This window comes from Ammodytes marinus, assembly GCF_949987685.1.
Source record: "Ammodytes marinus genome assembly, chromosome: 21".
NCBI classification, from domain to species: domain Eukaryota; kingdom Metazoa; phylum Chordata; class Actinopteri; order Uranoscopiformes; family Ammodytidae; genus Ammodytes; species Ammodytes marinus.
The window spans coordinates 19,714,116-19,741,415 of NC_137225.1; the positions used below are offsets into that span (position 1 = coordinate 19,714,116).

Genomic DNA, 27,300 nt, shown 5'->3' on the forward strand with positions numbered 1-27,300 from the left:
GGGCAGTGGATTTCTGTAGCCAGTTCATGAACTCAAGAGATGTTTTTAGATGGAAACAGAGGCCAAGTGTCACTTTGTGTCAGAAAGAATCCAGTGCCTCATGCATGAAGGACTGTTGTGACATTTCATATGGCGATGATTATTTTCTGCCTTCTCTTTGTTGCTATATCAGGCGTGCGCTCACACCGGGGAATCAACCCAATACTGTGGCTGTGTGTGCTGTTAGATGTAAATAAAAGAAACACATCTTTGAAGCAAAAAGCGATAAAAAGGTTTGGGAAAAAAATTATTTAATACCTTTTCCTCACACGGGGTTCAGTCTGGAGATGTGAGAGAAGAGGAACTGCGGGGCTGACAGACTTGTCTTTTTTAACTTATACTGATGTGACGCAGAGAGCATTCGGCAGACTGTGCTGATTGGTGTCCATTGTGTTTATATTATGGCAATTGAGAGATAGGAACGCTGGGGGAAAATGGACCCTTGTGTGTCCTTCGTGCCATCGAGATTTGTAAAAAAAAAAAAATGCAGACGGCACTTCTTCACATCACATTAACATAGATCACCCGCGGGTGAGATGGCCCACCCTGAGTCAGCATCTTGTCCCCACGACTCAGGGACAAACTGAGGTCAAAACAACCATCCTGAATGTGAATTAACATTCCCCGACAGCCCTAAAACAACCCCAAAAACTGCCTTGTCCACAGCACACAGCGCTGTAGGACATTATGAAGAAGATAGCGGGAGAGGCACTTTCTCATTGTGACACCAACAAGTAAAGTGGCCGTGCGCTAAGCCCCAGTGGCAGGTTTACAACCCGAAATGTGTAGTAATTTATGAAACAAATGTTCCTTAATTTCAAATAGGGATAGATAAAAGCAGACTTTGCATTTAGCCAGCAACCATCGACGTTGTGGGCTGAAATGACAACTGTTACGAGAAGATGTTATATAGCCGAAGCTGGCTAGCTAATTAAGCTACCAATAGTGCCATTGGTTGGTTTATACCTTTGTCATATCGCTGGCTAAAAAGTTTTCAGCTTGTTTTTAAACGTATCTTACATACTTGCTTGTATGTTTAAAGTTAGATTTCACTTTTACTCTTGCAAGATAATTGTTCACTCGTGTGTGCCATATTGGCTTCTGTTGCTGGTGGGTAAATTTCCCCAGATAGCATGATACAGCTGCTGCTAAACTCTGATAGTGTCCATGAAAAGTTTCGACACAGACATTTGCAAAATGTACTTAATCAATTTGACAAATGAATGTTAACGGCCAATAAAATCCTCCATAGCTTTGGAAGGAAGAGCTTGGTTACTACTACAAGTTGTTAGCTAGTGAGCTGCCTATATATATATATAGGGGAAGGTGGGGTGATTTGTGCATTTTGGAAGTTGCAAAACCCCTTGTTTCTAGAAAACCGTGGAAGAAATTGGAAATGTGACCACATATTTAAGAAGAGCCATCCATTTGACTCATCCTGTAAAGAAGGGAGACACAAGGAATAAGATATAAGCACATTTAAGCTCAAAAAACTGTGTTTTGCCTTTCAAAGTAAAATTTCCATGATCAAGGTTTTTTGATTATTGTGTCTGAACAATTATAGACACGTTTGAAAACATTTGACACATGTTTTAGTGCTTTGGTATGCTACACTTTGAGTCTATATAGTTAGCACAATGTCAACCCTAAATTGCTGCATCATGCCTATTATCCAAAATTCTGGGGATGGGGTGATTTGTGCGCAAGGGCCTGGGTGAGTTATAAGTAAGTAAGTAAGTAAAATGTATTTATAAAAGCACATTTATGACAGTTTGCACTGTCCAAAGTGCTGTACATAGTGCATTCAGTAGGTAAACAATGAAGGTAAAATAACAATAACCAAAATAAAAGACGTAAAGCCCATACATCCACATAAACACAGATAGTAGTGCAGAGGTAAGTAAGTAGTGCAGAGGTTAATGGGGAGGAAACACCAGGGTGTACATATGGGTTTTGAGCCTTGATTTAAAGGCAGTAATGTAGGGGGAATCACATTTGTCAGGTGGCAGTTGGTTCCACAAGCACGGAGCAACTAGTGCAAAGTACATTTCTGAGAGTTGTGCCAGTGGCATGGCTGTATACGCTGGTCACCAAAAGAAAGTGATTGTCTACAGTAGCTCAGAAGAGAGTGACATCTCAATTCCACTTAACGACACCACTGATGAGAGTTCAGATGGCCAGAAAGATGATGATGGTGACTTTGTCATTGTGACACAATGACGCACAAATCACCCCACTACGTGGGGTGATTTGTGCGACAAGACAACTTTTTTTCCGAAAGCTATATTTCTTAAACAGTTTATTCCAGATCCAAAGTTTTTATTGCCAGGGATGCACAACATCCTGAAATATATGTACATATTTGAGTTGGAGACTTAACTGTCAAGGCCTCACTTTAAAATCACTTTGAGTAAAAAGTTGCACAAATCACCCCACCTTCCCCTACATTATTTACTCTTTTGCTCTTGTGTTTTTGGTTTTTGAAAGGCTAGCCATGTGGAGATATCCAAAGTTTGACAGATAAGAGCTGAGATAAGCTGTGATTGGACAATTACTGTTCGGGGGAGGGTAGAAGCTATGACTGGTAGAGTAGCTTTTGAGAGTGTGCGCTGTAAGTGAACTCACGGCTCTCGATGGCGAAGATGGTGAGGTTGTGGACCGAGTTGGCCTCTCTGTCCAGAGGCTTGGCTGTGCTGATAACTCCACTCAGAGCGTCCACGTTAAAGAAGCGCTCCAAATCTGTATTTCTGTCAATGGAGTACCTGGAGAAAAAAAAACACACACACAGACGACATAGGTTACAGTAAGGTCCCACTTCTCAAAAAAATTGCTTTTGGATGGAGGTATCGATTTGACATTTAAGTGTTATGTGTGAGAAAATGATTGTGATCGTTTTCTTCCATCAAACTGTGAAACAATCACATACTGAAGATTTTCACTTGATACAGAGAAGAACTTTAATCCACCATCAATGGGTTGTGTTCACACTTTGTATAACATATAACATGGTCTGTAAAGCAAAAAAAAAAAGAAAAGTTACTGGATTTCTTTATATCCAGAAATGCAGCAGAACATTGCAAGTGAGTGAAAGAAAAAACGTGTTAACTTTTGATAAGAATTGAATGCTGTCTACTCGGCACACAACACTGATCTAACCCTTTCAATAGACAACTCACATTTCTAGAGAAAATTACCACTTCAATTAGCCTACATCCAAAGGCTATTGTTGCAATGTAATTTGACTCTTGTGGCTGCATTAGTTCCACAATAATTTTAATTTCAACAGATGTAGTGAAATATATTGCAGTCGCCGATAACACTCACACGAGCAAAAAGAGGCAATTTACAGCTACAATGGTGGGGTAATTTGATTTTCTGATTAAGATTACAAACAATCCTAACAGACCAAGCATGAATACCCATACAATATTCATTCAATTAATGCTAAATGGGGGGAGGGGAGGGGGTCTCGAGAGTGACACTGCACAGATTGGCAATGTGAGAGCTTGTTTTGAGGCATAAATGCCACAGCACAAGTGTTCAGCCTTGACCCTCCTACAGGAATGCCCTTCTCTCGTTTAAGATGGCATTTCAATTGTGCAAATGCTGCACTCCTTGGCCATCCCACCATCTGGCATTGTCTTTGTGATAGCCACACGGTGACTTTTGGAGGGTCTTCAAATTGCGCGTTTGTAGATAATGTGGAGTAATTGAATAGATTAACCCCATGAATAAATGAATGGTTATTACTTTGTGATTTGCAAGCTTTATTCGGGGATTTCTTCTTTAACAGCTCGGGAAACATAGTTTATAATACCTTTCTGAGAAAAAGCTATAGTGCGTACATTCTTTATATACATGTAAATGCTGCCATACTGTATATGTCAGTATGGCAGCATTTACAAACTGGTCCCCTGAAGCTCGTGCAGGAGCTCAGAAAAATCCCAATAAATGTCTCAGTTGTTGATTCTACCGCTAAGAAAAAGACTGGACATAGAGCAGAAGGTATAAAATCCATGCGCGATCACCGAGGGCTTTACCTCATGTAGATGTGTCGACAGTGTTGTTGTGATTACTCAGAATTCCCAATGGGGGCAACATAAGTTACACACTATAGCTTTGTGGTGAAATACATGAGAAGAGGTATTTTTTACTTTGTATTGAAATGGCTAGGTGAATTATGGTTTTCCTTACTTCCTGAAAAAGTAGTTGAGCATATCATTGGTACCTTATGGCATTGTTGGAGGTGTCTGGGTCATGGGCAGAGATTTTCCCGATGGAGGTTCCCACTTTGGCGTCTTCCGAAACGACCATCCTGCTGAGAGGAGCGGAGAAGACGGGCGGCTCATTCACGTCTTCCACCGTCACCTTGACTGACGTGGTGTCGCTGTACGGGCCCACACTCAGAAAGTTTGAGTCAATATGTCTGTTGGTGGCTTCTATTCGCAGAGCAAAGCCGCTCTTTGTTTCGAAGTCCAGAGGCTGGAGGGGGAGACAGGGAGAATGTGTGAGAGATGTTCAATTGTCTTGTCAAAATAAGAGTCACCCCCCCAAAAAATTACGTTCCTTCCTGGGAATGTAGAATCTATTGCTACTCGACATTTGGAATCATAAAAGGGGTTAAGGAACCGGTTATAAATGTATGTAAATCTGGAAAGCATTCATACAATGCGTAGATATTGATCCCAATTACGAATGAGGAGATCTAAAATATCCGATAAGGACAATCTAACAAGGGGCTCATACTTAAAGTAAGTTGCTGATGGATTGTACTTACTTTGTGCTGTGAAAAGCAATAATTATATAGTATTGATTTTATGAGAGGCACACAAGCCATGGTGAAAGGCTTTCTGAAATGAATGTTTTTGAAACATTTTGTCATTTTGTCTGGGTCTCCTTATTGCAACATATAATAACTGCAGGGGGGGGAACATTGATTTGACACTTTCAATGTCAGCGACTCTCTCCGACTCGTGTTGTAATTGCCTGAGTGCGGAGCAAAACAAACGAAGAATCAAATTGCCCCATCTGACAAGAATCGCGAGTGTCCAACAATGGCTGTATCTCTCTCTCCCTCTGTCTCTCTCTCTCTCTTTTTTTTCTCACTCTCTCTCTCTCTCTCTCTCTCTCTCTTTCCTACAAAAGCAGCTGCAGCTATGAACTGCCACGATGTGTCCTGAGGAGACCATTTCAAGTCTTCCGAAAAACCTTGAAATTCGAAGTATGAAATGTCGGCTTTGTTGGATCCAAAAGTGAGGCAAGAATGTGCAACAGATTTCCCTGTATAAATGAATAAGTGAGTTTGTTCACATTTAACTTTAGACATTGTATTTATTCATGTGGTAGGCGGATATCAGTGACTTTCTTTTCTTATAGCATTCCAGATTTCATGGTGAGAGGAGGAAACATGTCTGTCTGTTCCATCGATCAATCCACACAGTGTCTGTGGGCTGCTGAGGTAGTAAACTGTCGATCGGCCGTGAAACGTTTTCTTCGATCAAAGGAGTTGGAGATTGTCAATGCTGATTTGTCATTAGTGATTATCACTTAATCTAAAGGTGTAGGAGGAAGGCGTTTTGGAACAGAGTGAGATGGTTAAAGAGGAGAGAAGGAAACTGGGAGAGACCAAGCTCTTATTGTCCTCCCGTAAACAGGCCTATGCCACCTGGTGCCTAAAGAACACAGTGAATTCACAGTTCCATGTATTATTACATTTAACAAATGCATTTTCCTTAATCAATGCAGAGCTGTTGATCTGAGATAAAATGGAGAGGTCTCTTATTGTTTTCCAGAGCTAACTATTGTTGAATACATTTTTTATATATATATTTCACAACAAAAAAGTTATCACATTGAGCATTAAGAATCATCCATATTTGTTTTTCTACACATGAAGCTTCTGGACTACAAAATAAATACCAAATTATGAAATATTATTTTGTTGTTTGTAGCGAGAAAAGGTAATGGGTTGCATAGAGTTAACTGTAGTCACACACCAGACTAATCAAAATTCCAGGCAATATTTTATGCCACACCAGCTGCTCACGTACGCGGCTTTACCCAACAGCCGGAAAATATTTGCCCCCATGTCTCACTGACTTTCAGGCAGGGAGGGGTGTAGTAACCACAAAGTCACTGGCGGGTCTCGGATGTGTTAAATTAAGCCATCTGTTTTAATTTGCAGTACCTTCAGAAGGATTATGACCCCCTCTTGTGTATCCTCATCTGTTGTGATGTTGAACATTCCGGGACTGTCGCCATCCATGATCCTGTAGTCCATCTCTGCATTGGAGCCTATATCAAAATCAGCCGCTTTGATTCTGGCCACCACAGAATGCACCGGCAGCGACTCCAACACTGTGTACTGGTAGTTCTCTAGAGAAAGGAGAAAGCAGAGGAGAGCGGACACTGGTATAAATGGATGTGATTATTTTCACCCAGCATTTTTACCTTCAAGCATCTAGGTTTTTTTGTTGTAACCCTTTCGGCTTCGATTCGGCTGTGTGGCCTCTCACTAAATTCATGTTGCGTAACACAGGCGCGCAGCGGCAGAGACACACAATAATACAAAATGAAGCACTTTGCTTCCACTTCATATACTGCGGGCACAAGGCAATAGATAAAAGTAAAATATGTAATTAAGAAAGCTAAGACCAATTTCGGTTTGTCAAATTTCACCCCAAGTTTTAAAGCCGGAAGAGTGTATTTAGCGAGACTTCGAAACTACCTAAATGCTGTCCAGATTTAATGGGTTATCCATTGGACCAAAAAAAAAAAAGACAACGTCTGAACAAGAGTAAAAGCCTGGACCCCTTTTGGAACCTTTCATGGGATGAAATGTCCACTTGAAGATTCTATTACTCAAAACTCTCCATTGTGTTCCCTGAGCTTTTGTCTGACCCCTTTCGGATTTTTTAAAGCAGTCTTGTAAGTATAAAGAAGGGAATCATATTCATAATCATAATCTCTCCAATCACCATGGCAGAGCTCATTACCAGACCTTTCTGTGTTCCTCGCAGTGTCTCCCCACCGCCACCGTCTAAATGCTAATCTGCCTGACATTGTTTGCCGCCATGTAATCTTTATAATGGCTTTTTAATTTGCCGTGGAATAGCAGCTATTTAAAAGGACCAAGGAATTGCTTTTGCTCCCTCCGTTTTGCCCCCCACACCTTTCTTCCTCTGTCCCCACAAAACCACCACCACCCTCAGCCCTCACACACACACACACACACACACACACACACACACACACACACACACACACACACACACACACACACACACACACACACACCAACCCCCCGGCCTGTCCTATCATGCAGCTAACCGTGGCTTCTTCTATCCCCATTCTCTTTCAAGGCTCCTACCTCCTGAGTCTATCAGCTCTGATGCTACATAATGGTGTATCGATTCTGACCCATGACCCCGCACGACCGAAAAACCCCCCAAACTCCTCCAAAGCCGTGACAGCACTGGGTTAAAACACCATTGATGACTGACTTGAACTTTGCTTTCGCCCCGGGGGCCAGCAAATTGACTCTAAGTCCAATGGTGAGTTCACCAGCCAGCCAGACAGACAGACAGTGGGTTGGGACTATCAGTGGTAAAACGTTTCGGATTATCATGAGAAGCACTGCCTTGCCTTTGAATCCCAAAGCTCGGCCTGGAACCCATTAGCAGCCCGTGAAATAGGCTGACAACTACAAAAAAAATAAAAAATAAAACAACTTCATTGATCCTGGTATCCACCGCTGAAGAAGCCCACAGCTCTGATGAAGAGTAAAGCAGAGAGGTGCATACCTTGCAGAGAAGGCTGTTTAAAAAAAAATATATTATTTGGTCGTAAAAGTCCAAATATTTGCTGAAGATACAAATGTTTGGAAAAGTTACAAAGATAGAGAAAGATTGGGGTTAGGACGACAGAAGGACGAAAAAGGGATGAAATGAAGTTTACTGATGGAAGTTGCGTTATCCTTCCAAGATTTTCAAGTACTTTCTGTTAAATTTTTATTCTACCACACATTACGGGGACATATTCTACAGAGTTGTTACAAAATAAAATGGCCAATTAAATACATTCCAATGCTTTCTTGTTTGGAGCTGAATTACAGTACAGCCTTGTTTGTTCCACTGCGTTTATTGCATACAGTAACAAAGTATGCCCTCGTTTAGTTCTCTCTGAGTTGAAGTGGATTTTCAGCGATAATAGATCTTTAAAGTCTCATTCAGCTAAGGGAAAAGAAGAAGGAAAAAAACATACGAGTGACGCATGGAGCTTGTGTGGTCTTTTGTTCTTTTGATTTCTGAGTAGCTGTTGAAAAGATGACAAGAATAATTAACCCTTTGGCGGGAAAAATGTGGAACGGGAGAGTCTTACTGTGAGTGAAGCGAGGCGGGTTGTCGTTGACGTCGGTTAGCGTGACGGTAACAGTGGTGGTGCCGGAGAGGCCGCCCATCTGACCCACCATGTCTTTGGCCTGGATGACCAGAACATACTGGTCTCTGGTCTCCCGGTCCATGTTGGGCAGAGCTGTTCTGATGACACCTATACAGGGGGGAGCAAACATATAATAAGTGGATGGCCAACTTGATGTTTGGTCAGGCTTAACCACGGATCAGCTAAAGGTCATCAACACCACCTGGCATGTTCAAAATGTGTCCATATGAATTGATTTCAAACAATAACAGCGCTGTCATTTTTATACCATTAACTGTCAATATTACGTTGATTTAGTCAAGTTAGTATTTGTAATTGTTGTTTAGGCCTACTTTAGCAGTTTAGCAGTCTATCCAGTAGCCTACTCTTAGCTTATGTGTATTCATTAGGCTATTTTAACCATGTATCTGTTGTACATAACTGTTGAAATGTTTACTTTTAAAGATGCTAGAGTTAACACCTTGTTAATCAATTACAATAAGCTATAAATACAATCCTTTCTATTTTTGATTTACTTAAAGCTATTTATTTCAACCATTATAAATCAGAAAATGGCCCAATATAACTTTATTTATAGCACCTTTAAGAACAATAAACAAAAGTGCTTTCGCAGAAGCAAATACAAAGCTAATATACATATACATCAATACACTTAGCACATAAGAACTGTCATACAAAGGAGTGTTGTGCTGCTTTTGACACGTACATGTTTCAAATCAAATCACAATCTTTATTTCTTCAGGTTAGCTGAGCCCTTTAATTTTTATATATTGTGTTTTGTGACAGGTAGAACATTTGTTGAATGTCATATTTCTATTATTGTCATATGTATGAACAATAACATCCCTTCCCTTCAAGATGATTGATTGAGGTCAAAACCGGACAACACCACAGAGCTGTAAATACCACCAGTGCAATGCAAGTGTTGCTTTGTTAATACAAACGCATCATAAAAACTTCAGCACTACCAAACAAAAAGTGACTAACAGACATCCACACAATCACACGCTAAACTTATTTTATATACCAAGTTAGTTGACAAGTAACACACAGGAGAAGGCCTACTGCAAGGATCTATTTATATCAAACTCGATGTCTAAAATTGGGAATTCATTCTTCAAAAACGTCTTCACGTCAAGCCCTTCAAACAACAATACAATCAAGGTTAATGGGTCACTCGTTTAAACAACAGCGATGCATTGTGACTCTCCTGTGCCCTCCAACGTGCCGTCACTCCATATGGTTTAGTAGTCTGACATATGATGGCATTAATGTAAAGACTTTGTCAGGAAAGTGAGCGCATGCAAGAGGACACTTTAGCCGCCAGGGGAGGCATTATCTGTTTGTTCCCCTGTCATGATTGATCTGTATCAGAACGGATTGGGGATGAGACAACAACACACATCAAATGACTGGCATTTGTCTGTGGCTGTCTTGCTGTCTTGTTTGCACCTTGAGACGCTGTATGAAACAGCTAGTGTTAAGCCAATATGTGGTATATACACATGCACGCAATACTGAAAAGCTATAGTCCAGGGGCAATCTTTTCATTAATGACATTTGGTCCAATCTCGACTTTATCTCTTGACTGCAAGGGCGATAATTCCAGAGAAATTAGCGCCTCGCCATTTAAAATGCAAAGAAAAGTGTCCTAATCCTTCAAAAGCAATCACTGTTGCTTTCAAAGTTAATGAGTTACCACACAATGTGTTTCATTCATTAAATGGCACTTATTAAAGATTCCTACAGAACCTGGGAGATTACTCATTAAGAAAGCTCACAAAGCCTCACAGCACACACACACAGTTCCTGAATAAATGAATCATTTTTGTGTTGCATTATCACAATCGCAGCCCGATGAAGCAGATCAAAGAGGGGCTCCTGCTAAGCGTCGGCACCTGAAGAATTTCTCGTAATCCTTTAAATTACAATAAAATTTGACATATAATTGAGGGCCAATCTCATGAGGGAGGAACAAAACACCATACTTATACGCTCGATCAGGCAATAAAGAATTCTCAATCAGCTGTGCCCTTGACGAGGAGTGTGATGTTTTTTTTGAAATTGGAATTACCAAAAAAAAAAAATAATCAGATTTCACGGGCTGATTCCAACAAGTAGAAAAAGAGTTATGCCTGTTTTTCTTCTACTCAAGGGTAGTAAAATTATCTATATTTGACAATAGGTCCAACGACAATGACATGTCAAAGTATTGATATTAGTGGAACGATTACAGAACATGACTGTATTGCCCACCTGCAGAGTTTCTCAGTTGCTTCACTACGGCAACTTCACTGCTTTGTCACAGCAGGCTGCTGCACAAAAATTTAAAATAAAAACTTAAAAATGAAATCCACCAAACACTACCTGTCCAGCACCCAACTGCAGACAGTAAACAGCAAGCATGTGACATGTCCTGCTGAGTTGGTGGAGCCCAAACCAGAGCCAAAAAAAAATGAATACTCGATTAACATTGTGCTAATCTGAACCAGGAAAAGCAGCGCTGAATTAGCTACTTGCAGTGCCCGTTTACACTGTGACCATAGACAACAATAAAGCAGCCAGGTTTGATAGTGAAGAAAAAAAGCTGTATCTTTTGATTTGTAAGGTGGGATCTTCAATTAGAAGAGGTTTCTTGGCATGATGAAGGTCCACCTAATTAACCTACCCATCATTCTTGCTAAAATTCGCATGTCGGCTTTGCATGCACACACACAGTATTGAGCAATTAAACTCAATCCAGGAATTAAGGAGGAAGGACAAACAAATCAAGCAGAGTGGGTCAAAACACTTCAACAGGGAAAAATAAAGATGCCTTTTGACCGTCAGCCGCGGCTCTACTCGAAAAACAAACAATTCCATTAAGTGTTTAATTTTCTCTCCCTCTCTTGCCATCCTTTATTAATGTCATTACAGGCTCCTCCAGCTGAAAACTGGTATTGGCTGCTCTGACTGAATGGCTCAGTTGGCTAAATTATAGTGAGCTGCCCACTTCTTTTTCTCCAAAGCCCCCTGCGCCAGTGGGGGCTTACAGTGGGACGACGGTGGTCAATAAAGCAATAATCTTTGGCGCTCTTGCTCTTACAAGACATGCCATTTCGATTCCTGCATCAAGTAATGAAGAGTGGGACATTGTCATACAGCACTGGGGGGGGGGGAGGGGGGAAACACAGCTGCGGTTCTCTTCAGTCATATCTTTCATATCCTTTTTCATGTTTTTATGCTTAGAATTCACACCCATCTGCTCGTTTAAGCCCTCGCATCCATACTCCATCCACCCATTCATCACTAGGCCGGTCGCTTCTTCCACAGTGTAACCTCCTAGCCAATTAAAGAGCACCACCACTGCTCTGCTGTCTGCCGCGGTGACACCTGTGAACCCTGTTTACTGAGTTGAATCAGAGAGGTTATACTTTCCAAGCCTTCAATCCGATACTGCTCCTTTAATACAAAGAGTAGCATAGAACCCCTAGCACTGAGACAAACAAACATAGCTGTTCCCTACATCACCACAGTGACAGAACATGCATGAAAGAGGCATCTTTAAACATTGGTGAGGGAGTGTAAAAACCGAGGAGGAAGCTGGATAATGGTTGTGAGCATAATAACGTTTGCGTGGGATGGCTCCTAAAAAAGGTGAAAGATGTTAAGTTTGTGCAGCCTTGCAGTGAGACAAATGAATGCTCCCCCACTAAAACCGTAGATGGGCTTCACACACAATTGATATACTTATTTAATATCAAGCTTGGTGTGTTGCCCTGAGAGGTATTGGCTGTGGTTAATGATGCCATGAATCCTGATTCCAGCACACTAAAAAAGAAAGAAAAAAAGAATAAAAAAAGAAAAAAAAAAGACATGTTTCTCCTCCCTGCCTGGCCAGAAGCACACACATACTTCTCACTGAGCGACACCACTAATCCACACAGCGATGTTGCAAGGTTGTTGTTTGTCTGCTGTGTGTGTGTGTGTCTCTGCTGGGTGCTGGGTGTGTGCGTGTGTGTCTGTGTGTGAGTGTGAGCCCCCCCTCCTCTCTCTATCGCTGTTACCCCGTGCGGCGCTGGTGTCATTCCTGGGGAGAAGAGGATGATTAAAACCCTTCTGTCTTCTGCTCTATAACACGGCTGCGGCGCGAGCCTAGCATTGCGCCCGTGACTTCCTCCTCAGCCTCCGGTGCAAAGCCAGACGATGCATGGTAGCCGCGCATTTATCTAGCTGTCTCCACACCACTGGCGGCAGACGGGTGGGCCACGCTCCCCCCCTGCTAAAACCCCAGATACTTGACATTTGTCTTAGGAAAGAGGAAATAAAAAAAAAGTGCAGACTCTCTTTCGGGAGGCCCCCTCTGGCTCAGCGTGCAGCTATGAGAGGTGCTGATGAAGGTGATGAACACTTAAACATGAAGGGTGGTGCGCTATGTGATTTGCTGAAAGCCCCTGCAGGTGTTTTCGGCTTACAAGGAATAGATCCTATAACACAAAAAAACAGGGCCATACAAACAGGGAATAAAAAACCTCCACCAGCCCGGGTAGTTTATTACTGAGTGACATTCAAGCATTGTCCCTCCTAATCAAGGGTCACCATGCCTACCCGGGGGTCCACAAAATGTGAAAGGGGCCACAAGATGCCACGCTACAAAAGGTGTTATAGAAACACATCATTATGTCCAACATGTTATAGGACACAGTGTCCATTCATTTGTTGAAAGTGTTACGCTGAAAGGGAAGTGGGTTCATCTGTGCATATGTCCAGGTATGGAAATAGGTTTCATTTCAACAAAAGGTGGGAAAACATTAAAGCGGGTCTTTGACACATGAAGAGCATCAAACACTTAATTTCCTGCGTTCTCTTGAATCTATTTGTAAAAATTTGCACCTTTTCTGCATTCATTTATGGTGGAAATGTCTTTTTTATTCAATCTGAGTCCAATAAAGTCACCGCAATAGTGAAAGGGCATGTTATGGACCACCCTATGATGTATGAAACCATTGGTAAATATATAGTCACAGTTAAGAAGGATATACAACTGATTTGTCCTCTTGATTTTAACTTATTTTGGGCAGAAGAGGGTTGTTTTTAATGTTCTTTTGAGGGGGACACATTTAGCTCTTCTAATATTAAGGGGGACATATCCCCCTGTATCCTCTACACCTGTGTCCAGGCCTGTGTGTTCTGTTTGTGATTGGAATTGAGAAATTGCATCTCCCTCTCGATATTACAGGAGGCAGCAGCCAGATTTATATCTAGCCTTCAGCTGTAATGTTCTCAATTTAGTGCAGTCACCGCGACGAGAAACTGGTACAGAGCTACACACAGCAGCACAGATGTTTGAAGAAGAAGAAGAGCCCCAGAAAAGCACACAACAATGTTAAAGAAGAAGCTAAAAAAGGGGACATGGTAATATCTTAATCACAGGCTTGAATCAAAGCAACGCCGTCTCCCCCTGACCTCAGCGCCACAATTTCACACGTGGTGAGCCTCTACAGCCGCAGATTACACAAGGATTGGACCTGGCCTTTCACTTTATTTGAGCGTATTCTCTATAATTAGATTCTCAGGCTGCCTAGAGACAAAAGCTCTGTCCACACAGCCCTTCTCTTACCTGAGCCCCCCCCCCCCCGCTCTTCATATTCAGATGTCAAAGACCCGTTGCTTTTAAAAGGCGAGCCGTGTCACCATCTTAAATACCCCCTTCAGAATGTAATTAATCCTCTCATTCGGGCACCTGACATTTTCTATTAGCGAACTTCTCCTCTTGTTATTGCAGGCATTGAGGGCTGGCGAGCATGCATGCATGCTTAGCAGCGCTAATGTGCGCGGATAATTGTCTCTAAAGGACTTGCCATATCGCCAAGGTATATAGAGCCTGAGGCAGCTGTTCAAAACTCCTTGAGCCTGCCATCAATTAGAACGCAGTCCTTAACGGCATTACAATTTCAGGCTACACCTGCAAACTCAACACCAAGCTATCAATCAATATATATTACAAAAATGCTTTCTTGACTGCAGCACCTTTGGGCTCAGCAACTTATGTATTTTGCCAGCATTATGCATTGCTGGGAAGTTATTGGAGCTTGTTCAGGATTAAGTACTTTTCCCAAGGGCACCTTGTAGATTCAATTTAGGATTAAGAACCAGAGTAAAGAGACTTGTTAGACGAAAAGAGAGACAGGATGCTACCCACCTAACATCGGGTCGCACACACACACCCCCACCCCCCATCCCGAACATTAGCCCTCTGCCACTTAATCGCTAGTGCAGTATTGCAGTGAGGATCTTAGAGTGTATTTCAGCCAAAGCACTTTGTCAAAGTCACCCTTCCGCTATGGCCCAGGCGTGTGCTGCAAATGGGACTAATTAGTAACTTGCAAAGACGGAAGCGCAACGCTCATCCCACAACACTCAATCCTGGCCCGCTGTCTGAAAGCTACTGTCTCAGCCCTCCCTCCAGAGTGTTCGCTGTAAGATACATGGTATTGACAGTATGTTAAAAACTAACAGTTATCACAAACAATGTAGTCCCTTTCACAGCTAATTGTGAAGGAGGACACAAAGTTTATCATCCGTAATGTAAAACAAGGCTACTGTATGTCACTCTGATACAGACTTACTTGCAGGCATATGGTGGTAATTGTTAGTTAAAGTCCTTTATATACAGATAGTGTGATGTAGTATAATTGACATTACAAATTAGCCTAGCTGACTTCATGACTCTTCCCCGTTTGTTAATACTGTTAAACTAGGTTTTAACAAAGGGGGGCTGTGGCGAACTGGATAGGGTGGTGGACCCATAACTATAGGGTTGGTGGTTCGGTCCCCAGTCTCCCCGCCACATGTCCAAGTGTCCCTGAGCAAGACACTGAACCCTAAATGTCTCCTGTTAGCCAGCTACCCTGAGTAGTAGCTGCTGCTATCGGTGTATGAATGTGTGCTCCAGTTGTAAGTTACTTTGGATAAAAGCATCTGCTAAAGACATGTAATGGCCCAGATTAAGATATCAATGGCATTATCACAAAAGTAAGACAAGCAACTAACTCGAGAGAATCCGGAAAAATAAAAGGGCAATTCAGTGTGTAAATATCCTGTAGAGTTGGATAGATTAACCCTGCAGGCAGCTAGTGTTTAACATGCATTCATTATCTGCCACTTTTTAAGACAATTGCTTGCAGCACTGTTTCAGTGAACAGTTTTTTTTTGTTCAGGTTATTTCCCCCAGCAAATAACACTGCTTATTACTTTATCAATTTAGGGCCTGGCAATCCCACAGGCCATGAGGGTCTCCCATAGGTTTCATTAGAGCAAGATTATCCACTTTGCAACATGGCAACATGTGGCAGTTATTGAAACAACAACTCAATATCCCACTATATGAAACAATTATCATGAGAAAGAAAATCTGAAAAAGTAAAATGGTGTCGAGATGCAAACACATATCATTGTACATATTAGCAGCTGTCACTCTTATTTCCAGATGCAAAAATGAACACAAAGTGAAATGTGGGTAGGCTGGTGTTTGACAACAGTGCTGCATCATGTCGTATCCATCATACTGACTGTTTTCCAGTATGTACAGTGTAAAGTATGACATGTAGTAGAAATTAACACCTTAGCATCACAAACTAATGCAGGGGAACACAGGCCACTTACAGTCAGCAATCACCACCCATTAAAGCTTTCGAAATATCAACCTTGGGATTCAGAAAAATCCACTTAGCTTAATGAAAATCACGTCATCAAGTGGGGCTGTGAAAGAATGAGCTCCGGTTATTGAGCTGAGCGGGTCTAGAAAAAAAAAATCACATGATATGACATTAATGGGGACTTCATGGGGTAGACATGCTGTTTGCAAATCACTTAAATATAAACGTCGGCTCTTGCTCTAATTGGTATTGGTGTCATGAAGTCTCACTTGAGACCCATCGACGGCCAGAGGCAATTGGTCCGATTTCTATCAGTCCCGTCCCTGTGTTTTTCGAGGCCCCAGTTAGTTTAGTTCTTCACAAAACTTATTTTAGAATTTCAATTTATCCTAAAATAAGATTAGCGGAAATTAGGATGTATTATCTAATAATGGATCACTAAATCCCAATAACATATTTCTAAGTGAGATAAGTTGCTTGTGGACCACCTAATTGCAACTGATTCTTTGTGATACATGCGATAGAAGAAGTGAGCGAGCGCAGGGGATTTTTCAAAATGACAGGTAAACAAAACTAAATACAAAAGGTGCCACAGAGGTAAAAGTTGATGACACAACATGATATTTTTTTATTTTTATTAATCAATTTCTTTACAAAAAAAAACAGCAGAGTATTTTTTAGCCACTTAAATGTTTATTTCCCCACGGTAGCTCTTCTTGACAAAGGTAACTGAGTGAACCCTATATCTAATATTTCTCTCAATTAGAGTTGCGTCTCATACTTTATTAGAGAGCAATATACAGGATAAGAAAAATATATAAAAAATGATTTTATCAAAGCCCAACAGAGACATGTAGGCAGTAAAGATGCTGCTGCTGCTGCTGCTGTGAAAGCGTGCATGATTTCCCCCTTGACACTCAGTCACTGTTCTGTAAGGTCGTTGTTTTACACTAGGTTGTTATTAAGGTTACTGTCAAGCAGCGGGACACGTCTTCATGCTTCCATGCTATCGAGTCCCACATGGAGTCACACCTCTCACACACGCTATCCAGCCCTGACACCGACATTGCATCTTATAACAGTGAGATCCAATCACCTTCTACGTGGATGGAAAGGGAGCCAAGTATAATCATTCAGTGGTCAGAGAGCTGGCAGGGGCCCAAGGGCTGTGTGTGTGTGTGTGTGTGTGTGTGTGTGTGTGTGTGTGTGTGTGTGTGTGTGTGCGCCGTGGGTTGTTTGACAGGTTAATAAAACAGCCGTTGTCCAGCAGACAGAGTGGCAATGTTGGATTCATCTGTGAGCTTTAAAGTTTATGCTTAAACCTACAGGGGAGACATATTTTTTCACAAATGACTGAAACGTTTTTTTTTCCATATACACATTTGGAGCAAAATGGGGTTCAGTGTCTTGCTCAAGGATATTTGGAATCAGATCACCAAAAAACATAAAAGCTCTAAAAGCCCACTGTATGCTACCTGCCAGGCATTAGAAAGCACAAAGACAATGTTAGCTATTTGCTGCTGGTCAACATACCTGAGCATTTAGCATCTAAACAGTGAAATATTTCCCACGGGAGTAGTTTGAGACCAAACCAGAGTTAAAATGAAAGTAAAACCCATACTTACACACATTATCTGGGCAGAAACTTCCCTACAAATGTAACAATTTTAAACTAAAAAGGTCACGCAAACCCACTGAACGTGTGCGTCCTTTACACAGCACCAAACATCAGAAAAGTTAAAAGGCTAGTGGGTGAACTGAGTGAAGCAATAAGCAGTTAAAGTTCAACACATTTCCCTCAGGAGTCTGGGGGAGACCAAATCACTGCTGCTCTTCCCAATTTATGCGGGCATTTGTCTACATAAAAGAGGCAAAATATATGATATTTAGTCCAACTTTTTTTAAGTTTAGTTCAGTTCGGTTCTGCTTTGAATTTCACTTTTAAGTATTTGCTTGTCCTGTCAGGAGACACCAGCAATGGAAGTTCATTTACGTAAAAACATAATAAATCTTGGGGAAATGGGACGCTTCAGGGACTTGGTCGAATTAAGACCGGCTCCCGGCAACATTACATTGAGGCTGAAATAAAAAATGAACAGATAATTTACCCTGAGTCTTGAAAAACGTTTAAAAAGAGGAAGAACACATTGCTCGAGGGATTATTTAAGCATATATACTTGTCTAAAATATCTACCTTTTTTCATGCAATAATAAAGTTTAAAATAGCCATATGAGCCGATATGGTTTGTAATAAGCTACATTTGGACAAAACCAGCTGAATGACATGGCTTGAAAGGCGACTACAAAAGAAGGACCTTATTTATCTGATGTCCATGGTTGTCAGGGGCTTGCTCACCAGCTGAATTAAAGGCAGAACGAAACTGGGAAAAACATTGAAGCCCAAATTCCCCCAGTTCCAACGCAAACTCATTTTACAGAAGGTGATCATAGCACTTTAACACATTAATTAACCCCACAGAAGTTTTGAGCTTCTGAGGAGATCCGAGATGTACATCCTCAGGGGAAGTCCCAGTGGAAGTGTTGGAGCTTAAAGAGAATCCACCAGGAACTTTTGCATTTAGAGTGTATAAAACATGTAAATGTTCGCCCCCGAAACATGGAAACATGGAAATGTTTTCTAATGAAAGCCTTAGCGGAGGCTTCATTAGTGAAGGTCTCCAGAAAGTGAAAAACAACATAGAAATCTTGAGATACTGTGCAACACTGCCAAGTACGTTTGCTGAAATTTGATGTTCACAACATTTCCTCCTCAGATGCCCCATCCATAATGCCAACACAGTGTGAAGTCATTTCTTCTTGCGATGCACTTTCCTGTTATTGAAATGCTCCCTTTTCTCCCGATGGCTAGGCTTATTGAATGTTTGCAGTGAACCTCAGAGGTTACCGTAAAGTTTTTGTTGTCGAGCAATCCCTTTTTTATTTCTGTGTCTGCCGGAGTGTGAAAAATAAACGACATAAATCCCTGCATTGCGGTGGCTTTCAACAGTTCATGAATTAGAACTACATTCATAAAAAAAACAGCGTGTGTGTGTGTGTATGTGTTGCTCTCAAGCAGAGGATGAAGCCTAATATTATGGATGGCCCATATTTTTCTGTTTTCCTGCAAGAGCGCTTTGCACAGAGTAGCCGAGCCTTGGCGGGGAAGTGGCTAATGAGCCGGCTATGAAGATGTAGCGAGGACTGCCGCCTGCACTTCTCAGGAATGAAACGCCCTACAAGTCAACAAACATCATGCAGTTTATTTTAGCCCTATTTTTTTCACTGTTTTCTTGTTTGATTGCTCTTGTCTCCATTGCACCAAGGGGACGGTACGTGAGAGGATTTGGTTGTCAGGTGCATTCTTTGAAAGTCAGTGATTTAATGCGTTGTGTCAATGGTGTTTTCATTGTCAACATCAAGGCGTTTGAGTCAGGTTTATTTTCCAGTATGAGCAATGCTTAAAGCCGCATTATGTCACTTTTGAGATAAATTGTAATGTCACCTTATTTTTTTATAAATTAAAAGTTAATTCATAAGCAATTAAATGCACCCTTGCACAGTTCAATATGCCAAGGGATTTTCTTGCTACAGCCTTACTTGATCTGGTATGATCAGTATCTAATGGTGCCTAATGCTAGCAATCAGATATTTCTGTGTAGATAATATTATTGACATCACTGGCTCTCAATCAGGTCACATAATAAAGATGGCTTTAAAGCAACTGACTGAAGAGATTCTTTGGAAAATTAATTTAGTGTCCGCTTCATTAGGTACACCTGTAAAATGTAATGCAATGCAGTACAACTGTTTAGCCATAAAGTCTACTTTTATGATGCTTTTTATGATCTCTCTTTTTTCTTTTTACATTGTCATAATTCAATTATATGTTTTTAGCTCCAAAGACCTTTTGTGATGGTGTTGTACCAGACTGCATTATGTTCATAGGTGTTATTGATATTCGGCTCCTCTCATGTATGCGAATGCGAAGAACATAAAAATAGAAACAACTCATAATATAATGTGGTACAGTTTAACACCATATTTAACTATGAACTCAATATGCTTATAATTAAATTAAAACGCTCCAATAGTGTTAACAAAGATTGAACATTATGAGCTCTGTGTGCCCTTCAAGTAAAATGTATCAATAAATCAATCTGCTTAGTTTTGCCACGGGAGCCAGAAATAATTTGTTTGTCTTGAATGATAAGGACAACATGAACCAAAACACAAGTTAAGAATATACTGTATGTATCTTCATATATATGATCAATAAAAAGTTGACCACTGACAATCTCATCTTATTTTCTTAATTTGGAATGTATGGGCAGGATCTGATCACCTGTCATTTTGATTCAAATATGGCAACATTTTGATTGGTGCAAAGAAAAAGTACGACTTGTGCTTGACCCGCCCATTTCAAACTAGTGAGGAAGCACAGATTAAAATATATATTTTTTAAATACAGTAAAGAATGTCATGTAAAATAACCAAAATGTGCCAACTTTGTTGGGTAATTGGGCTTCATAATGTGAGTACTCAATGTCGACACTGCTTGAGAAAAAATGGTCATGTTACTAAATCTGTTGAGGGTCTTTTAATGATACACCGGCTACAAACGTTGTACCAACCTGTCTTGGGCTCCACTGAGAAGTACGGCTGTCCGTGGATGATGCTGTAAATCACCCTGGCGCTGTTCCCATATGTTGGGTCATCTGCATCTGTGGCTGCCACTTGCACGACCATGGTTCCTGTGGGGTAGACAGCCCTTCATTAGTTACCAAGACAACCAGTCAAACAGGGCTAAAAGTGGAAAGAGTCATCATGTCACGAGAGCGTGTGACCAATTCTACTTGAAAGGGAAGAAAGCAATGAAGAATTTGACTTCTTTGACGGTAAATAAACTCATTAGTCATTAGGCATTACACTGTTGAGACTGTTGTTTACTTTGGTACTGTATCTAATTTCATTTCTGTGACTTTAAAGCATTTTCTTTTCACAGGAAACCTTTTCGGCAATGCTAAAAGATCTGACATGCTGTGTACTGATTCCCAACCTCAAACGCTGCAAAAAAAAAAAAAACGATTTCAGTAGCTAGGGATCATGGTTTCCAGGGATGGTGCAGCAGGATTAAAGCGTTACTGCTAGCCTTTAGAGATCATTTCAGTGCCATTGTATCACATTTGCCTCCCGCGGATCGGTTAGCAGCCTCTTCCTCTGGTGGCTTCAATCTGTTGATTCTAATTCAGCAGGCAAATGGATTGCGTGACCAATCTGTGCTCTGTTAAAAGAGGCACTTCCCCAATCACCAAAAGAGACAAGGCAAACTTCTTATGAACTCATATCACACTGATCTATTTGTTTGTTATTTTCCATTATGAAAGAGTCAAAGAGTTTAAAAATGTCCTCCAGAGATGTCAGATGAGGACATTGTATCTTTGTGTGTGTGTGCACTAATTAGGGCTCAAGAAACTCTGTAGATTAAAGGATTTGACAACACTAAGTTTCCGAAAAAGATACAGTTGGGAAATTATCTTATTCCCCCCCCCCCTTTTTTTATAACCATTACTTTTTTTAAATTTTCCATTTACCAAGCACAGATGGTAACTCATCCAGTAACTGATTTAAGGTCCATAAACTTATTCTGGAGAAGATGTGTTAATCCACAGAGGGGAAAATGCAGCTATGAAAAACTAAATGATATGTGTAGGCGAGAGGCAGAATAGTGGTTTTGTTTGTTCAGACTGCTCTGACAAATACTGCAGATCATACACTGTGAAAGGCAGATCTGCTGGTTAAACGATGGATGCATTGTACTGTATTGGAAATGGAGTTTTGAGTTTTTTCTTTGAAGGATTTAATGTAAATCAATGAAGGCTCTAAACATATATACTGAACCTGAAACCTTAAGTATGATATAAAAAAGAGAGAGTCCCTTATATTAATAAGAATTCATCCTTAGTTTTCCCACTAAAACACATACCACAATTAATAACTTATGATTGGATAAAAGGTATTTAGTTTGTTAGCCAGAAGTTCCTTAATTAGACTACTGCATTCATTTACTAACAAGGAAACCAAATCTAAAACAACATTGAATAGACACATTTAGTTTAATTTAAGGGGTATATGACATTTCCTTTACTTCAAACATTTATTTGGAATATTTGGCAAAAAAATCATTAATTGCCAATTGAGAATGTAATGACGATACATTAAATGGGATTCATAATGGAGAAAAACACTCCATATTTCCATAGCAACTCCCACTCCTCATACTGCTGCTTATAACTTTGTGAGTTCACTTTTCTTTCTCCCAAGGTTAACAAACTAAAGAGCATAAGTTTGGTATATTGTTTCACTGTACGTACTGTATGCTGTCAAATTGTCACTTGGAAACATTATCACACATCATCTAATCTAAAGGAGCTAACATGCCAGATATAGCATTTACAAAGCTGTGAACAATGATTAACTTAATTTAATTAATTTGTAAAATGTATGCTTATACTGTATACAAATACCACTTATGCAAACACCATCACACCAAGTTCAAACACATATAAAGTCTGTTTTATACGACTTGTTTATATCCAGATTCTGTTTTCATGTAATTTGTTTGGCTATTCTATCCTGCTGTATATTCAAAAACCCTAATTAGCTTTAGCAAGATGCCCTATGCACTGTCACTTGCTTTATTCTGAGATAACCTTAGTCTCAGGAAAGAAATACAGTGGTAGCTACTGCAGGCTACTGATTTGGTTTCAGTGGCCAGCAGTGCCCCCAAATCCCCATACTTCCCTCCAGTTTACAAGAAGGATATTTTTTTCAAACTCGACTGTGAACTACGTTGACAACTGACAACTGCTGTTTCTGCGTGCATTATATTGTATTGTATTGCTTGCCCTCTTCCGCTCTTCCTCCAGGGAAAAAAATATATGTCAGACATGACTCTTTATGCAATTTTTTTTTAAATACAAACAGAACATAGTTGATGTGACTCGATCTGACAGCCGTGGCCTTGGAAGGTGAGGCAGAAAAGCGTTTGAAGATTTCACAGAGAAAAAGGATAATCGGCGACAATGAGTGGCAATCAATTTCAATAGGTCATTCATTATCTTATAAATGAGCCTTGTTGCTCCAACAGGGCTGATTCATTGGTTACATTGTATTTTCCAGGCAAATTCATTTTCCATCAAAGAATTGATATCCAACCAATTAATACGGAGGTAAAAGCCATATAATTGTTCAGTTATCACAAAGAGCCATTATGGTCCAGGCTATGTCTCGCTGTTAGACTGTACGTCAGAGTCGGTTCTTAAAGCTGACGCCTACAACACACTCGGCAGTGGTGAAATCATCAAAACTAGACATTGTTGAAACTACCCTGGAAATGAAAAAGTGCCATTTTCTACGAGTGTGTGTCTCTACCAGTTGTTCAAGAGAATAGAGGGGTTTATGCTTGAATATTTCACTTTAATGCCTTTAGCTGAACATATCTGGCCAAGCCTGAGCCCGCGTCGTATAGCGTCTGACAGAAAGTGCTGCTTTACAAGTCGGCAATGTTTTACTTTGAAGAAAAACATCCTAATAAAAATCTCACTTTCCAACATGAGATGTATTTTACAGGCTTTTTACAGAATGGAGTGATCATGGAAATTGAGGATTAGAGCCCCCCCCCCCCCCCACACCCATTCTGGCTATAAAGCAGAATTAACAGGCTCTGGCCCTGGATGTGAACAATATAGTAGGGAAAGAGCTTGGGAGAAGCTGGAAAAGTTATCACCAGGCCGTTTGTAGAAGGACACCTAGATTATATCATCACCTCTTAGTCATGACAGGTTATATTATAGGTAGTTTAAAACACCAAGGTCAAAGGATGACTGTATGAAAGAGAACTCAGGCGGCTTCTAAATCTCTATTACAGGTTGATAGTTAAAATCCTTCTGTACAGCGCTGGGCAGACCGAGGCTGTAAATTAACATTCAATATGGACTCGGATGGAGCTTTTTAAAAGGGTTTATTTTTCTACTCTAACAGGTTGTTTGCCCTGCGAGTCCAACAAACATCCTGTTCTAACAATATTGTCAGAAACGGAAAGGTATTAGCAGCCGGCTGAGCTGGATGTCAAAATGGTGACAAACGCCCTGAATAGATTCTTTCTGCTCCACGAAGCTGTCATCTGCTACTCAATTTGCCCTGTCTGTGTCCCTTCAATTTTTGTCCATCTTCATTGACGTGAAGGATCCGATCCTCACATTTCTCGCATTTACTTTTTTCCCCCCTCCACAGCTGTGTGCAAAGGCAGATTTTCCCTAATCAATTCCACATCTTGGGTGAGCAAACTGTCATCTGCCAGTAATGAAAATAAATGTGGCATGCTGCAATCGGAGCGCGGGGACAGGTATTCTTCAGCCACTTGCATACTGTATAGGCTATAGACAGGCTGCATTCCACTGTCAAGGACAATATGCATTTTTTGAGGGAACATTTGCAATGCAAATATGTTTGTATTGTTTTTAGGAATGTGAATCCATTTTGTATCGATCTTGTGCATGTAGAAATAAAAACATAATATGTTTGTGTGACTAGAAGCACAAATTAATAAATATCAAAAAACCTTCCATTTAAGCCCACACATTTTAGAATGCCCTCATGTGTATTCAAAGCCGCCACCGTTGAGTGAGTTGGTTTTATTCATGCACAATCACACCTGCTCCCCATTGTTTCAGATAAGCGGGGATTATTGTTGCTTAGAGATCAATTCATGTTTATTTGCCTTTGCCAAGCGGAAAATTAATCACAGCTTTCTTTTAAATAAAGTTCCTGCTGGTTCCTATGTGTTTTGACAGTTTTAGCATTCAAAGTTCGCTCAGCGTTCACTTTATAAGTAACACCTGTACAATCAAATACAATACAACCCAACTGTTCCGCCATAAAGTTGCCTTGTATGATGCCTTACATGCCGTGGACACGTTTATTCCATATATCTTTGGGTAGTGAGGTCAAGGTAAGTGATGGTGTTATATGGTATTACATTGTATTCATAGGTGTTTCCTATATGTTTCTATTCACCTACATAACCCTCTTATGTACTGTATGGGAAGGACACAATAACAAAAATACCTCTGGATATAATGTAATCAAATATAAAACAGCATATACCAGTTGATTTCACTTACATTTCTCTGACCAAAACAGCGTTAATATGGAAGTTATGACAGCTCTGTTGTACTGGATTGCATTGGATTGCATTAGATTGTTAGTGTGCTTAATATGGCGGCCACTGAGAGGAGATTTTATAACTCACAATGCAAAATATGGAGAGGAATCCACATGACACCAAACCTCCACCTGAGATGAAAGAAATAATCTGGGATCCACTTCCCCTAAACCGGAACACCTTTTTCATTTTCCCGGAGTAAAAATGATGACTATCCCATCCTTGATCTCTGCTTCTCATGAATTAGACAGGAACAATGACAGCAGGATATAGGACTAGGTGAGCAGTAAATTCGAGCGGCTGTGGCCTTGGGTTGACATTACATTCTCTATGCTTGTAATGAGCCCTCAAACCGCTCCTTTGGCCCTTCGCCGGTAGAGAGACAGACAGAGAGAGAGAGAGAGAGAGAGAGAGAGAGAGAGAGCCAAGCTTTTCGTGACTGTCACACCTCCAACTGTCCCCTCTGCTCTATCTTGTCTTTTTATTTGACATCCCCCAACGTCGTGATTAAGACGAAATCCTTCAGAGATCCCGGAGGGCCATAAGGTCTCCCTGTGTATGGACGAGCACTGCTTCTCTAATTACTTTAATTAATTAAATTCATGATTTCTTTTAAATTGAAGCCATTCATCAGCGGTGCAGAGCCTGTGACCATTAATGATTTAAAGACATCTATAAAGGAATTATTGAGGGACAAGAGGTGCTCGGTCCCCTCCTTCAGCCATTCTTTACCGCATTGACAATTGCTCTGAGCAGATATTTACAAAGAGGAGAGGGGGGTGAGGCATTATTCTTCTGTTGTTGTTCTCTCTCTCTCTCAACTTGTGATGATGAAGACCTTGCCGGGGACTGCATGGCGTAGTAAATAAAGTGGCAGAGGAGGGTGACCCTGTGTCTGGGCGCTGGTGGTGTGAACACATCCTCCTCTGTGGTTGATGTACCGAGTCGCCGAGTCTTATCTCGGGTTGGACACGAGACTCCCGAGCCCCTTGTACTCTAATCCTCTGGTTCCTTAAGCCCGAGCTCTGTACCCCCCGTTGACAGCCAGGCTTTGTAATCCTTCAGAGATCTCCGTTGCCTCTGTAGTAGGCAAAGCACTGACTGCTTCTTTCCCCCTTTGGAAACAAGCTCCCACTGCCATGGTTATTGCCTGCTGCGATTTTTCATTTTGACTTTGAAGGTTCTGGGAAAAAAAAGCCCTAAACACCTTTTGTTTTCACTCATTTCCATCTGTATGCTGCCGTGCATGTTTTTAAAAAAAGGTACTGAGGTGATGCCGTTACAACAGAATGAGCTTTTTCGGTTCATGGGTTTTATTGGTATGAGGGAGTTAAATGTGCTTTCACATGCTGGCAAAACCGTGTAATTTAGGTGGTTATAATTAACTCTGGAGCTCGGCTCAAGGCTCAGGAGCTTTATGGAATCTTTTTAGCTCATTGTTTTGGTTTGATGGCTCTCAACTTTCTGCCAAAAGAAGATCGGAAAACCCTCTTTACGCTACCTGCTCAGCACCAAATTGCAACCAGAAAGAGTTAGCATCTAGCTGGTGAACATAGCCAAAGTGCCAGATATTTCCCACGGGAAATGGTGGAGACCAAAAACAAAGCTAAAAGAGAGTCAATAATGGACTTATATTATTACAAACATAACTCAAAATTACAGATAATGTTGCTCCTGATGTACGTAGACAGGCAACTGAAAAACAATCAGTTATTGCAAGTTTAGCATCAAAAAAATAAATGCAATCAAATCTTACCCTCCCACTTACAGCCCCCAATACGGCTTTGTTCAATGTTCTTAGTAAACTGTGCAACTCATCTACTTCAAGTCTTTTCATCACTATTGAGGACTGATTGCTAAGCCCATTCTGAAACTGACTTATTATTCGGACTGCAAATTGAAGTGACTAACAAACATATTTCTGTTCACATGCAGTATTAAATATATGAGATTTCTCTCCTC

At 40.8% G+C, this 27,300-nt stretch overlaps 1 protein-coding gene across 1 annotated transcript in view; it reads right to left on the minus strand.

Annotated features, from left to right (window-relative positions):
• The window catches only part of LOC307267478 (cadherin-7-like), a gene marked incomplete at both ends in the record, with an annotated part of 87,279 nt that overhangs the window by 21,980 nt on the left and 37,999 nt on the right, over positions 1-27,300 (minus strand). The window contains 5 exons of the mRNA XM_080049808.1: positions 2,665-2,801; positions 4,268-4,521; positions 6,227-6,414; positions 8,419-8,586; positions 20,747-20,866. Coding sequence (XP_079905934.1) covers positions 2,665-2,801; positions 4,268-4,521; positions 6,227-6,414; positions 8,419-8,586; positions 20,747-20,866 — 867 coding nt within the window. The remainder of the gene's footprint in view (positions 1-2,664; positions 2,802-4,267; positions 4,522-6,226; positions 6,415-8,418; positions 8,587-20,746; positions 20,867-27,300) is intronic.